Here is a 12,849-nt window from a genome sequence, read left to right as displayed (position 1 = left end):
GGCGGGACCACTTCCCGGGCCCGACTCCACTACCGTAGCACGATATTGTCCGCTTTGGGCCCCGACCACGCCCTCACGGTTTTGTTTTTGGGAACTCACATGAGAACTTCCCGATGGGTCACCCATCCTGGGAATGCTCTCGCGCGCTACTCGCTTAACTTCGGAGTTCCCATGGAACCCGAAGCCAGTGAGCTCCCAAAAGGCCTCGTGCTAGGTAAGGATGGGAATATACATTTAAGGATCACTACCCTGGGCGATGTGGGATGTCACAATCCACCCCCCTTAGGGGCCCGACGTCCTCGTCGTCACACACGCGACCAGGGTTAGGCTCTGATACCAAATTGTCACATCCCGGCCCGGGGGCGGATCACTTCCCGGGCTCGCTCCACCACCGTAGCACGATATTTTCCGCTTTGGGTTTACCATTCCCTCACAGTTTTGTTTTTGGGAACTCACGAGCAACTTCCGAGTGGGTCACCCATCATAGGATTGCTCTAGCCCCCTTCTTGCTTAACTTCGGAGTTCCTACGGAACCCGAAGCCAGTGAGCTCCCAAAAGGCCTCGTGCTAGATAGAGATGTGAATATACATTTAAGGATCATTCCCCTGGGCGATGTGGGATGTCACAATCCACCCCCTTAGGGGCCCGACGTCCTCGTCGGCACATTTCTGGCCAGGGATTGGCTCTGATACCAATTTGTCACATCCCGGCCCGGGATGGATCACTTCCCGGGCTCGCTCCACCACCGTAGCACGATATTGTCCGCTTTGGGCTTACCATTCCCTCACGGTTTTGTTTTTGGGAACTCACGAGCAACCTCCCAGTGGGTGCATCATGGGATTGCTCTAACCTCCTTCTCGCTTAACTTCAGAGTTCCTACGGAACCCGAAGCCAGTGAGCTCCCAAAAGGCCTCGTGCTAGGTAAGGATGGGAATATACATTTAAGGATCACTCCCCTGGGCGATGTGGGATGTCACAATCCACCCCACTTAGGGGCCCGACGTCCTCGTCGGCACATTTCCGGCCAGGGATTGGCTCTGATACCAATTTGTCACATCCCGGCCCGGGACGGATCACTTCCCGGGCTCGCTCCACCACCGTAGCACAATATTTTCCGCTTTGGGCTTACCATTCCCTCACGGTTTTGTTTTTGGGAACTCACGAGCAACTTCCCAGTGGGTCACCCATCATGGGATTGCTCTAGCCCCCTTCTCGCTTAACTTCGGAGTTCCTACGGAACCCGAAGCCAGTGAGCTCCCAAAAGGCCTCGTGCTAGATAGAGATGTGAATATACATTTAAGGATCACTCCCCTGGGCGATGTGGGATGTCACAAGAAGTGCTAAAATTTTTGAAAGTGATATTGCAGAAATACTAAAAATTTATAACCATCTTAAAGAAGTGCTGAAATTTTGAAACAATAAGTGCTAGAAACTTTGAAACTGATATTGCGGAAGTATTGAAATTTTGAAACTGATCTTGTACAAATGCAAAAAATTTTGAAACTGATTTTATAAAAATGAAGAAAATTAGTGTTGGCCTTTAAAACTGATCATGCATAAGTAATAAAAGTTTTGAAACATTTTTTTTTTATCAAGGTAAATTTTTTGAAACTAATGCACGTAGTACAAAGCTTGGAAGAAAAAGAACACATCCATACTACTAAAAATGTATGAGAAATTCAATGTCAAATTGTAGTCTGACCTATCTATACTCTAAAACTATTAAGATTTCACAAATCACAAAAGGAACACTAAACACCTGCATAACCTGGCAAGTATTCAGTTTGATCACAAATCATAACGATATTTTCACAAACTTAACCACTTGTACAACTCGACATGTGTTGAATTTTATTACAAAAAGTATCATGCAATTAAGAATGAAACCATTCAATATGAATTGCAATTTATTCTATCAAGTTTTCGATGTGGAATTACAGTCTTCAACAAAAACCGGTATATCTGTGACATGTTGTTCCCTTTATTTTCAAAAAGTTTAAAATACTTTTTATTTAATTTTAAGAAAAGTATGATATTTCATTCATTGATAAAGGCCTTTACAAATATTTATCATGAAGAACTCGGCCCCAAAAGAGTCCTGGCAAGCTAGGTATAAAAATATTACAATAAAGCATCACTAATCGGCAAATAATGAGTAGACTTCAAGCACTCGTTTGAACTCATTGAAAACCGCACGATTACACAGATCAATAAAACTGTTAATTTTCGTGTTACATGGAAATTATGTGAGAACAAAATCTCAAACCATAAATTGGAACATGGAGTACGATGTCAATGGATCAATCACATCATCTAACCGTCCCCACAATCCTTGAACACCATATGAAGTAGATCCAGCTAATCAAACAGCTCCATCCTTTACACTTAGATCCAAAAGAGGTAGCACACCCAAAAAAAAATAAATTTAAATGAAGCAACTCTCCTATAGAGAGAAATCAAACTAGCAAACTCAAATCGAACCAAAGTCCAAGACAATTCTTGAAAAATATTAAATATAAACAAAATAAGAGGATAAAATCATGTCGCCGCACCACATCCTCCAAACATCCGAAAGTCATATCACTACACCAGCCAAACCCAAGTGTCGTAGTGACTAAACTTGATCCCTATGTAATTAGGCATCTTCCATGGCTTCCAGCTTCAACTCTATATCAAATGTGATAACTAAATTCAAAACTTTGTATTAACTATGTGCATAGGTCAAAAGACGACGATTACCATGTTGACTAAAGTGTTTCACGGTGACAATTTAACGTCAAAATAGAATAAACGGAAATTAAAAGGGAAGAGACTAAGAATGATTTTCAAGCAGATTGCCCCAAACCCCAAAGCCAAAGGCAGGGCTCGATGGCAGAGGAATTTTCCTGGGTTTTCTCTAGACGGCTACGGTTTTTCGTCAGATTTGTTAACACCGTTATACAATGAATTATTTACTATCATCCTAAACAAAACTTTACGGTACAAATAAAACCAGATTTGTTAACAACGTTATACAATGAATTATTTACTATCATCCTAAACAAAACTTTACGGTACAAATAAGTTTAAAATACTTGAATCCGTTTTTTTTTTTTTTTTTTTTCCGACTATTTTTTGTGCGTTGCAATTTCTCAAAATCCTTGAATCCGTTTTCTTTTTGCATTCTTCAACGTTGAATTAATAATGACATTGCAAGTCTCAAGCAATTAATTTTTGCAAGTTCACGACTAATTAATCTGATTTTGTTCTTTTAAGTAAAGGTTACTTAATTGATTTTCAATGCGAAAAAAAGAAGAAAAATAGCTTAGATGTTGCAACTGATCGCAAATCGTTAAACAATAAATTTGACATCAAGACAACTTAACCAAATGACTTTCGTTAGGAGGATTGCTGAAGTTCTCTTTTGACTGCAGAGCTTTTGCTGTTGTACAACATTGAGGAACACAAATGTCTCTGCCACTAATTAGCCACGTTGCTATATTTATATCATCTTTGCCATGCAAAAAATGACATTATTGCTAACTCACTTCTCTTATCTTGTACATAATTACAAATGAGTCCAACGCACATTTCCACGACTCACTTGTATTAAAAAGTGTGTCAACAATAATATCAATTTAGTGTGTCTAAATATAATTACTGATACCATATCGACTTGCAACATTTCAATTTACAAATTAATTTAAACTGAATAACGACATGTTTTTTTTTTCTTTTCTAGAGCAACAACTAGTATCTATTTAAGAACTTGCAACGTTCTAAATTAATTGTTTTGAGAAAAAGAAAACAGTTTTTAGGCAGAAATATTATTTGTTATTATTACTTCTTTGCAACATACTTTGTAAGTAATTGGTCATAAACATTACGTTTTCTCATCAAAAGGCAAAAAAAAACATTATGCTTTCAAGAACTCAAGAAGAAAATACTGCAGTAGAAAAAATTGCAAGACAATGAAGGGACGAAGCTCTGCAACAATACCCTTCATTCTCTCATTCCTTTTGCTCTTTGGAAGCACTGTTTATTGTCTCACTCCTTTCTGTGCATCTATTGATCCACCAATAAAGGATAAAATACACCCCCATACCGCTTCCGAAACATTCCCTGTAAGAATATGAGTATGAGATAAAGAAGTTTTGAGAACAGTTAAAGGTATTCAATTAGAGATGGAAAGTCCTATTGATAAGAGGAGTGCTGATCCTTTACAGTAAAGGATTTGGTTAGCATACGGAAAACAAGAGGTGGTTTCCAATTAGGATTTGATAGGGAATCCTGATCAGTCTTGGAAAAGTCTATATGTATATATATAGTGGCCTCTCTTCTCACAGAAATAATGCTCATACTGGACCATAACCTATCTGTGAGTCGAGCTCTTGATATTCTGCAAGAGAAGAGAAGGTTCACTGGATTGCTGCGATGGCTTCAAGTGCTGGTGTTGCTGCAGGTATGATTCACTTTCTGTTTTGTAATGTGCATATATTTGATTAGTCCTTTTGTGTTTGTAGTTCATGTTTTGGTCTTGGTGATTGGTTGCTAGTTACATCTTACATGTGGTATCAGAGCCACAAGACATACAAACTTGAGTTCAAATCTGTAAAGGTTAAAAGATGTGTGTATTCATTAAAAAAAAAAAAAAAAAAAAAAAAATTTGCCCTGACAGAAAATCGAAGTTGGGTTCTCGAGACCAATAGAACGGCTGTGGCAGAAAACAACGGCTCTTTTTGAAATTGAAAAATTTTGACCGTTGGAGCCACTAAACCACAACCGAATGGGATTTCCTCGGATTGGGGTCAAATTTTGATCTGGGTTTTCATAAAATTCGAAACCTTATGTTTTCAAATTCTAAATTCGCTTCCGCTATCTTCATCGAGAATTTGAAATCAGTAATTAAAAGGTATGGTTGTGTTCTGCAAGTTTTGAAATTCCAGTATCTGGTTGAATATGTATAAATACATGTTGCTGCATTATGTGTTCATAAATTGATCATGATAATCGATATTAAACATAATATAATTGTTGGTTTTGGAAGTAGATTAAAAGATTCTAGATTTAACCTTGTTTATTTTGCATCTATGACATGATTGCGAGGACTCCATGCTCAATAAATGTTTAAAGATACATGGCTGCTGCGACATGTTGATTGGATCCTAAGTATATCATATGTTCTATATATGCTTATCAACAAATTGTTGATTAAGACTATGTATATGAATCTATGATTATAGTCATGATGTGCAAAGGGATGTTGGAATGAAATCTGGAACTAATGAGTTCTTATTGGTGATTTCATTGTTGCTGCAGCATCTGCAATATCATTGAGGACTATGAACTTAGCCAATATACCTATTCTAACTGGAGGAAGCAATTACAAGAAGTGGAGGCGAGAGATTGGCCTCTTGTTGACACTTAATGAGTTTGACATTGCTCTTGACACTCCCAAGCCGGTTTTAACTGATCAAAGCACTCGGGCTGAGAAAACTGATGCAGAGAGATGGATTAGAGCCAACAAGGTGGCACTTTCTATACTTGAAAGTGCCATGACAGACACTGTTCGTGGGGGGATCAAGAAGCATGAATTGGCTGTTGATTATTTAGGTGCAATTGAGAGGAAGTTCAAGGAATCTCAAAAGGCAGAAATCAGTCAATATATGGCAATGCTTACCACGTACAAGATTGAAGGCACAGGTTCCATTCGGGATCACATCATGAAAATGACCGATGCAGCTGAAAAGTTAAATTCCCTAGATGTCAACATTGGAGAAAAACAACTTGTTTTTATGATTCTCCAAGCGCTTCCAAGTAAATTCAGCCAATTGAAAGTGTCCTATAACACTCAAGACAAGAATTGGGATGTTGATGAGCTTATTGCACAGTGTGTGCAAGAAGAGACTAGACAGAAGCAAGAAAGATCAAAGGATACTGAAATAGTAAACTTTGTGCATCCGGACAAAGGGAAAAGGACATTCAATTCTTTCCCAGGAAACTATGGTAAGAATTCCAATACTAAGACTACTTCTTTTAAGCCAATTGCATCTGCTAAAGTAAGAGACTCTGTTAAGGGATCTAACAATCTTAAATTCAAACCTAAAAATATTGCCAAACTTAGATGTTTCTTCTGCAAAACTAAGGGACATTTAAGGAAAGATTGTCAAGTCTTCAATGATTACCTCAAAAGCAAGGGTGTGGAACATATCAATGTGTGTGTTGAGTCAAATTTGATTGAGATACCTGTGAATTCTTGGTGGTTTGACACTGGATGCTCAGTCCACATTACAAATTCTTTAGAGGGCTTCACAATGTCAAAACAAACTGGTTTCAAGAATTATAATGTTTTTGTGGGTGAAGGAACTAAGGTTGCAGTAGAAGCCATAGGAACGGTATTTTTAAAACTGTCTTCTGGTTTTATAATGAGTTTAAATGATGTGCTTTATGTGCCTAAAATGAGAAGAAATTTGGTCTCTGCTTCAAGAATTGTCAAGGAAGGTTTTGCTTTTCTAGGAGATGATGAAAGCTTGAAAATTTTTGAAAAGGGCAAGTTAGATCATGTACTGGGAGATGCTTACCTGAGTGACAACCTGTGGTGTTTGAACTGTACTTTAGAGTCTCATAATCAATATGTCTTAAACACAAGTACTAAAAGGATGCATTGTGGTGATGATTCATTTATTCTTTGGCACAAAAGGTTAGGACATATATCTAAAGAAAGAGTCCTGAAGTTATCCAAGGAAAACTTAATTCCAGAATTGAATTTTGATACTGCAATCGAATGTGTTGATTGTGTCAAGGGAAAGATGACTAATTTTAGAAAACTAGATGCTAAGAGAAGTCATGACTTGCTGGAAATCATACATACTGATATTTGTGGACCTTTTTCTACCAAAACCATATGTGGAAACTCTTATTTTGTTAACTTCATTGATGATTTTTCAAGATTCAGTTATACTTATCTGATATGTGAGAAGTCATCAGTTCTTGATTGTTTTAAAGTCTACAAAACTGAAGTTGAGAAACAACTAGGAAAGGTCATTAAGATTGTTAGATCCGATAGAGGAGGAGAATACTTTGGCAGGTACACTGAGGCTGGACAGAAGAAGGGGCCTTTTGCTCAATATCTCGAGCAACAAGGTATCGTTGCTCAATACACCACACCTGGGACACCACAACAGAATGGAGTTTCTGAGAGGAGGAATCGAACTTTGATTGGAATGGTGAGAAGCATGATGACAAGGTCAAAGTTACCTGGTTTTCTTTGGGGAGAGGCATTAAAGAAAGCAACTTATATCTTGAATAGAGTGCCTTCCAAAGCAGTTTCATCCACACCTTTCGAAATCTGGTGCAAGAGGCAGCTTAGCTTTGATCATTTTCATGTTTGGGGATGTAAAGCTGAGGCTCGAATGTATAATCCGAATGAGAAGAAACTTGATGCAAGGACTGTCACATGCTACTTCATCGGATATTCAGAGAAATCCAAAGGCTATAAGTTCTATTGTCCTCAAAGTCACACTCGGATTCAAGAAACTCATAATGCCAGGTTCTTTGAGGATCAAGATGTTGCAGAATTGTCACAAGGAATTTTCATATTTGAAGAACAAAATCTCACTGAGGCAGCTTCTTCCGAAACAAACTATAAAGAAATCTTGATACCTTTCTCAGCTGCAGTTCCGTTAGATGAGAATCAGTCTATTCAGGACAGAATGGAATCAGATCCTAGTTCTGAAATTCAACAAGGATCAACCACTGGAGTTATCAATGAACCATCTGCTTCATTAAGGCAATCAACAAGAATCAGGAAGACCACCATGTCAAATGACTATGTTTATTTGCAAGAAAGTGAGTTTGATTTTGGCGATATAGATGATCCTTTTACATACACTCAAGCTATGAACAGCCCTCAACATGCATTATGGAACACAACAATCAAGGCTATAGGATGCAAATGGGTCTACAAGACCAAGAGAGATGTTCAGGGCAAGGTTGAAAGGTACAAGGCAAGATTGGTTGCCAAGGGTTTCAATCAGAGAGAAGGAGTCGACTACAATGACACATTCTCACCTGTTTCTTCCAAAGACTCTATGAGGATGATTATGGCATTAGTTGCAAATTTCGATCTAGAGCTACATCAAATGGATGTAAAAACTGCCTTTCTCAATGGTGAACTCCAGGAAAACATATACATGCTACAACCTCCTGGATTTGTTGAAAGGGGGAAAGAGAACAAGGTCTGCAAACTCAACAAGTCCATTTATGGACTGAAGCAAGCATCAAGACAGTGGTTTTTGAAATTTGATCAGGTTGTCACAGGTTTTGGCTTCGTGGAAAATAAATTGGATGATTGTATTTATATCAAATGGTCAGGATCAAACTTCATCATTTTAATCCTGTATGTCGATGACATTCTCCTTGCAAGCTTTAATGTTAAGCTTCTTAATGACACCAAGGATATACTGAGCAAAAATTTCGAGATGAAGGATCTTGGTAAGGCACACTATGTACTTGGTATTGAAATCATTAGGGACAGATCCAAAAGGTTACTTGGTCTATCACAGAAAGGTTACATAGACAGAGTATTGCTAAGATTCAATATGGAAAGATGCAATAATGCTGAAGTACCTGTGAATAAGGGAGATAAGTTCTCTAAAGATCAGTGTCCCAAGACATCAGTTGAGGTAGACAAAATGAAAAACAAACCTTATGCCTCCTTAGTAGGTAGTTTGATGTACACTACAATCTGCACAAGACCAGATAAAGCATTCATAGTAGGAATGTTAGGAAGGTTTCAAGCAAATCCAGGAGAGTCTCATTGGATAGCTGCAAAGAAGGTTCTGAGGTACTTGCAGAGAACCAAAGGATACATGTTGGTTTATGGCAAAGAAGAGAATCTGGAATTAGTTGGTTATACCGATTCAGACTTAGCTGGTGATATAGATGACAGAAAATCCACAGGTAGCTATGTGTTTATGTTTGGTGGTGGTGCAGTTTCTTGGAAGAGTGCAAAACAAACAATAATAGCAACCTCTACTATGGAGGCAGAGTTTATAGCTTGTTTTGAAGGAATGAAATAGGCTGTGTGGTTAAGGAACTTCTTAACAGATTTAAAGATTGTAGATTCTGTTCAACGGCCGATTAAAATGCACTGTGATAATAATTCTGCAGTATTTTTTGCCAAGAATAATAGAAGAACTTCAGCCTCTAGATTGATGGATGTGAAGTTTCTTAAAGTTAGAGAAAAGGTGAGAGAAGGGGCTATACAAGTGGAACATTTGAGCACTGATTTGATGATAGCAGATCCCTTGACCAAGGCGTTACCAATAGGGGTTTTTAAAGCTCATGTTTCGCGGATGGGGGTACATGAATCATTTGATCAGTGGGAGTAATCTCTTGTTGCGTATTTGACTGTCGAAGTTGCTGCTGTGAAGTTCAAAGAGCTGGTGCAGCAATGAAAACAGGTTTTATGTATTTTAATAAAGCTTAAGGCTAATATTTGTTTAGGTAGCTTTATTTTAGAGTTTTTATTTTCTAGTGAGATTTGTTACAATGGTCTATTGTGTTTCTGAAATAAAAAACTTGATAGTTCATTTGATGCTTGAAAAACAGCTTGTCTGTATAAGCAGTTGTTGTTGAACTATTGTTTCACATGTTGTCTGGAGCAATTGGTTATTTTGCTGTCAATAATGTGAAATAGTGGGAGCAAATTATTTTGCTTATCTGATGAAACTAATTGAAGTTCACAACAGTACAGATACAAATTGGATGTATGTGACTCGTGAAAAACCTTGTTGCATTATGGTTGTAATGAAGATTTTCAGAGTTCTACATTTTGAAATGTATGTAAGATTGGTTGTGATTGAAAAACTTTTGTTAACAGGACTAAGTGTACACTTCTGTCTGAGTATGATTGAATAAACTGTGTACTTAAAACTTTTCTCATACTCAAGTGGGAGAATGTAAGAATATGAGTATGAGATAAAGAAGTTTTGAGAACAGTTAAAGGTATTCAATTAGAGATGGAAAGTCCTATTGATAAGAGGAGTGCTGATCCTTTACAGTAAAGGATTTGGTTAGCATACGGAAAACAAGAGGTGGTTTCCAATTAGGATTTGATAGGGAATCCTGATCAGTCTTGGAAAAGTCTATATGTATATATATAGTGGCCTCTCTTCTCACAGAAATAATGCTCATACTGGACCATAACCTATCTGTGAGTCGAGCTCTTGATATTCTGCAAGAGAAGAGAAGGTTCACTGGATTGTTGCGATGGCTTCAAGTGCTGGTGTTGCTGCAGGTATGATTCACTTTCTGTTTTGTAATGTGCATATATTTGATTAGTCCTTTTGTGTTTGTAGTTCATGTTTTGGTCTTGGTGATTGGTTGCTAGTTACATCTTACATTCCCAACAAATTCTCAATGACTTCCTCCAATGCCTTGCGGTAAAATTTCAGTCCACCACCCACCCTATCATGGAAGCCATTTACACCCCACAAAATACCTCATTTCACCAAGTTTTGCTGGCACACACTAAAAACCGCAGATACACAATGCTTGATACTCCAAAACCTTTGGCTATTGTAGCAGCCAAGCACGAACGCCATGTGCAAGCAACCGTAATTTGCGCAAAACAACATGGGTTGCAGATTAGAATCCGAAGTGGTGGCCATGATTATGAGGGTCTATCATATGTATCGGATGTCGCCTTTGTCATTCTTGACATGTTCAATCTTCGATCCATTGATGTTAATGTGACGGAAGGGAGGGTTTGGGTTCAGTCAGGGGCTACAATTGGTGAACTTTATTATGAAGTTGGAAAGAAAAGTAGGGTTCATGGGTTTGCAGCTGGATCTTGTCCAAGTGTCGGTATTGGTGGTCACTTTAGTGGTGGTGGGTATGGTCCTTTGTTGAGAAAATATGGGCTTACAGTGGATAATGTTGAACATGCTAGACTAGTTAATGTGAATGGTGAAATCCTTGATCGAAAGTCAATGGGAGAAGATCTATTTTGGGCCATTAGAGGAGGTGGTGGAGCAAGCTTTGGAGTCATTCTTTCGTGGAAGATCAAATTGCTTCCAGTTCCAGCCAAAGTAACTGTGTTTCAGGTAGAAAGGACGCTGGAACAAGGCGCTAAGGATGTGGTTCATCGATGGCAATACGTTGCACCTAAGCTCCCTGAAGACCTCTTCATTAGAACAGCAATAAAAACCAAGAATGGCTCCCAAGAGGGCACGAAGACTGCGGTAGCAATATTCACTTGTCAATTTCTGGGACGAGCAGACAAGCTTCTTCAATTGATGAATGAAAGTTTCCCTGAGTTGGGTTTACAGCAAAAAGACTGCTTTGAAATGAGTTGGGAAGAATCCATGGTATTCTTGGCTGGTTGCCCAGTTGGAACTCCCCTAGAAGTTCTACTTTCTAGGCCAAAATTTCCTGTAATTTTCTTCAAAAGTAAGTCCGACTACGTTAAAAAACCAATTCCAAAACATGGCTGGAAATCTTTATGGAAAAATCTGATTAAGATAGATCACTTGTTAATGCAATTGAACCCTTACGGCGGAAGAATGAGTGAGATTTCTGAATCAGGAACTCCATTCCCTCACAGAGCTGGAAACCTGTTTTCAGTTCAGTACTTTATTTCTTGGAAGGAAGAAGAGATTGAGACTATCAAGCCGAATATTCACATGTCAAGAAAGTTGTACAAAAGTATGGCTCCATATGTCTCCCAGAACCCAAGAGAGGCTTTGCAAAACTATAGGGATCTTGACATAGGTGCCAATCTGCACAACCGGACTAACTTTCGAACAGCTAGACGTTATGGTAGCAAATATTTCAAGGGTAACTTTGATAGATTGGTACGTGTGAAAACTATGGTAGATCCCCATAATTTTTTCCACCATGAACAAAGTATTCCTCTCCTTTAAGAGATGCATAGAATCATAAAGTCAATTGCATTGGTAATGTACCAACAAACTTGTAGGTAAGGATACAACAGGGTGGAGTGGGCAAAAACATACAAGCAATTGGAGTTATGAAATTAAAAATTCTTGTTAGTATGGCGTTTCCTATGACACAATTGATTAGTTCTGAGAGTTTTGATCTCTGACATGATCTTTGTAGTACTAGATTCATTGGCTTCAATGGATCCTTCATCAGTTTCAGTTTCTTGCAATATTTGGGATTAGTTGTTAATTAACTTTCATTTTTGTTTTTTGTTTTTGTGTAAGGGCCCTCTTACCGGGAGTCATGTTCTTCACTTTGTTTTAATCTTAAATCTTCTCCTTTAATGAATAAAATATGTTGTATTCTTGTTAATAAAAAAATTATGACATTAAAACAAATTGAAAATTAATACAGTTAATTATTGAAAGTAGTGGACTGCTCTGGTGTTATTCTTTTGACCCCTTTAATGAAGTTATTTTCTAAGCAAAAATAAAAAATAAAATTAAAACCAACACGCAATGTACTGCTACATTGTCACATGCACAAGCCTTCACTCATCACATGCGCAATTCCCTTCTCTTTCTCTCCATCTATTTCGTAATTTTTTTTTCTTTTTTATTTTCCTCCTTTCTTTCTCCCTATCTGTCACATCGCGGCCTGGGACGGATCACTTCCTGGGCCCGCTCCACCACCGTAGCACGATATTGTCCGCTTTGGGCTTACCATTCCCTCACGGTTTTATTTTTGGGAACTCACGAGCAACTTCCCAGTGGGTCACCCATCATGGGATTGCTCTAGCCCCTTTCTCGCTTAACTTCGGAGTTCCTATGGAACCCGAAGCCAGTGAGCTCCCAAAAAGCCTCGTGCTAGGTAGGGATGGGAATATACATTTAAGGGTCACTCCCCTGGACGATGTGGGATGTT

The 12,849-nt window shown here is 38.4% G+C and overlaps 1 protein-coding gene and 1 pseudogene across 1 annotated transcript; both read left to right on the top strand.

Annotated features, from left to right (window-relative positions):
- Window positions 1–5,247: 5,247 nt before the first annotated feature.
- LOC148696620 (uncharacterized) lies at window positions 5,248–9,399 on the top strand. The gene is made up of 2 exons (XM_088693238.1): window positions 5,248–6,201; window positions 9,346–9,399. Exons 1-2 carry the CDS (start codon window positions 5,322–5,324, stop codon window positions 9,369–9,371), a joined length of 906 nt encoding a protein of 301 aa, XP_088549364.1. The 5' UTR covers window positions 5,248–5,321; the 3' UTR covers window positions 9,372–9,399.
- Window positions 9,400–10,334: 935 nt separating this feature from the next.
- On the top strand, window positions 10,335–12,243 carry LOC137724631 (berberine bridge enzyme-like 7 pseudogene; annotated as a pseudogene).
- Window positions 12,244–12,849: the final 606 nt, after the last annotated feature.

This window comes from Pyrus communis, chromosome 5 (assembly GCF_041283825.1).
Source record: "Pyrus communis isolate YQ-2024b chromosome 5, ASM4128382v1, whole genome shotgun sequence".
Taxonomy (NCBI): Eukaryota; Viridiplantae; Streptophyta; class Magnoliopsida; order Rosales; family Rosaceae; genus Pyrus; species Pyrus communis.
Note: the sequence above shows the minus strand (reverse complement) of the source record. Positions and strands in the feature narration are given on the sequence as shown.